Source organism: Verticillium alfalfae, genomic scaffold, assembly GCF_000150825.1.
Source record: "Verticillium alfalfae VaMs.102 supercont1.4 genomic scaffold, whole genome shotgun sequence".
Lineage (NCBI taxonomy): Eukaryota > Fungi > Ascomycota > Sordariomycetes > Glomerellales > Plectosphaerellaceae > Verticillium > Verticillium alfalfae.
Genome location: NW_003315035.1, coordinates 2539158 through 2540622, shown reverse-complemented (window position 1 = coordinate 2540622; position 1465 = coordinate 2539158). Strand labels below are relative to the sequence as shown.

Sequence of the window (1465 nt, the reverse complement as noted above, 5' to 3'; positions counted from 1 at the left end):
GACTGCAAGGATGGGATCAAACGCACGGCCCAAGCGTCCAGCTGACCCTTGAAGCTCAGGCCATACTGCTGGAGAGATTTCGGAAGGATACCCATTGGATTGTTGGCTCCGCTGGCTTGCGAGTAGCTGAACAGCGTCTCTGTGAACCGCAACATCTTCTCGAGAAGCTTGTCGTATGTCAGCCGTGCTTCCATCAGGGTAAAAAAGCGATCAGGGATATCCGAAGGGTTCAGGGACGATGGCGAGCTTCCCGCATCAGACGGCGGCGACGATGACGAGTCCGATGACTGCGGGGTCAGGCGAATGACGTACGGCTGCGGGAAGTGGAATGCCATGTCGTAAGACTTGGCTTGAATCGCGAGTCGCGTAAACATGGTGATGAGCTCTTGTTCCACAGGTTCTTCGGATCCAACGTAAAAGGACTGGCGTCGCTCTGCCCGGAGCTTCTCCAGCAAGCCCAGACCGTTCTGGATTTGCACGATGGCTTGCTTGTGGTCACCAACAAAGGAATCAAAACAAGCGAGGAGAACGCTGGCCATGAGACGTCCTCGGTTCGACCTCTGATCCTGGTTGTCCATGTGAACGAGCGCATTGATAGCTTCCGAGTACTGCCGTATGGCAACCTCCCAGTGTCGCATGGCACTATCAAAGGCACTGAGGTTGTCGTTATTCGAGGGTGAACCTGGTGGCGATTCGGATGTCTGCTCCAGAGTCTTGTAGAGAGCGCCGAGGGCTACGACAGCGTGGCGGATGGCATTGTCGGAATGACACTCTTGCAAGACCGTTCGCGTCCAAAAGACGGAATCAAAGTACCCCGATAACTCATTGGCGGTGTGTGTTCGGAAGAGCTGGAAGTACAGTCCCTCGTGCGTGGCCAGGGGGAGATTGGCTGATGGACGATAGATGGAGATGGGGGCGATGGCATTGATAGATGGCAATGGCGTCTGTGGTGGTGTCAGGTGCTGCCGCTCGCGTTCCCGGATCTTCTGCCTTCTTCGTGGGGCAATATCGGTGCCATGTTGCGCCGAGGCTATCGGCGTGGGCGCGGCAGCGAGGGGTTTTGGTGCAATCGCGAGGACTTCATGAGACCTGGCGCTTCTTGGAGGAGCCGGATAGCCGGCGCATTCTTTGCGAGAACGAACGCATTGAGTACAGGCAGGGCGCTTCTCGTCGCACTTGATTCTGCGATGTCTGAGCGCGACTGGTTAGCACGACGGCGGCGGCGGCGGCATGGGGTAGAGAGCGACGACAGAGATACGTACTTGCAATTGTGGCATCCGGTTTTGACCTTGGGCTTGCTTGTCCTCGCTCTCTTTGGCTTTTGTGGACCGTCAGATTCAGGGCTGAGGGATGGCCCGGCGGCGGGGGCAGTCTGCTGCGGGAGGTTGGAGACGGGAAGCATTGTCACGGTGTCGAGTCAGGTCGGGAACGTTGGGAATCCTTGGGCGAGGGCATTGCCTGTGGG

At 57.5% G+C, this 1465-nt stretch overlaps 1 protein-coding gene across 1 annotated transcript; it reads right to left on the bottom strand.

Annotated features, from left to right (window-relative positions):
• Window positions 1-55: 55 nt before the first annotated feature.
• Window positions 56-1402, bottom strand: VDBG_04241 (conserved hypothetical protein; the record flags this gene model as incomplete). Its single annotated transcript, XM_003006242.1, has 3 exons — window positions 56-167; window positions 313-1191; window positions 1263-1402. The coding sequence occupies 3 exons, from the start codon at window positions 1400-1402 to the stop codon at window positions 56-58; spliced, it is 1131 nt and encodes a 376-aa protein (XP_003006288.1).
• Between the last annotated feature and the right edge of the window lie 63 nt (window positions 1403-1465).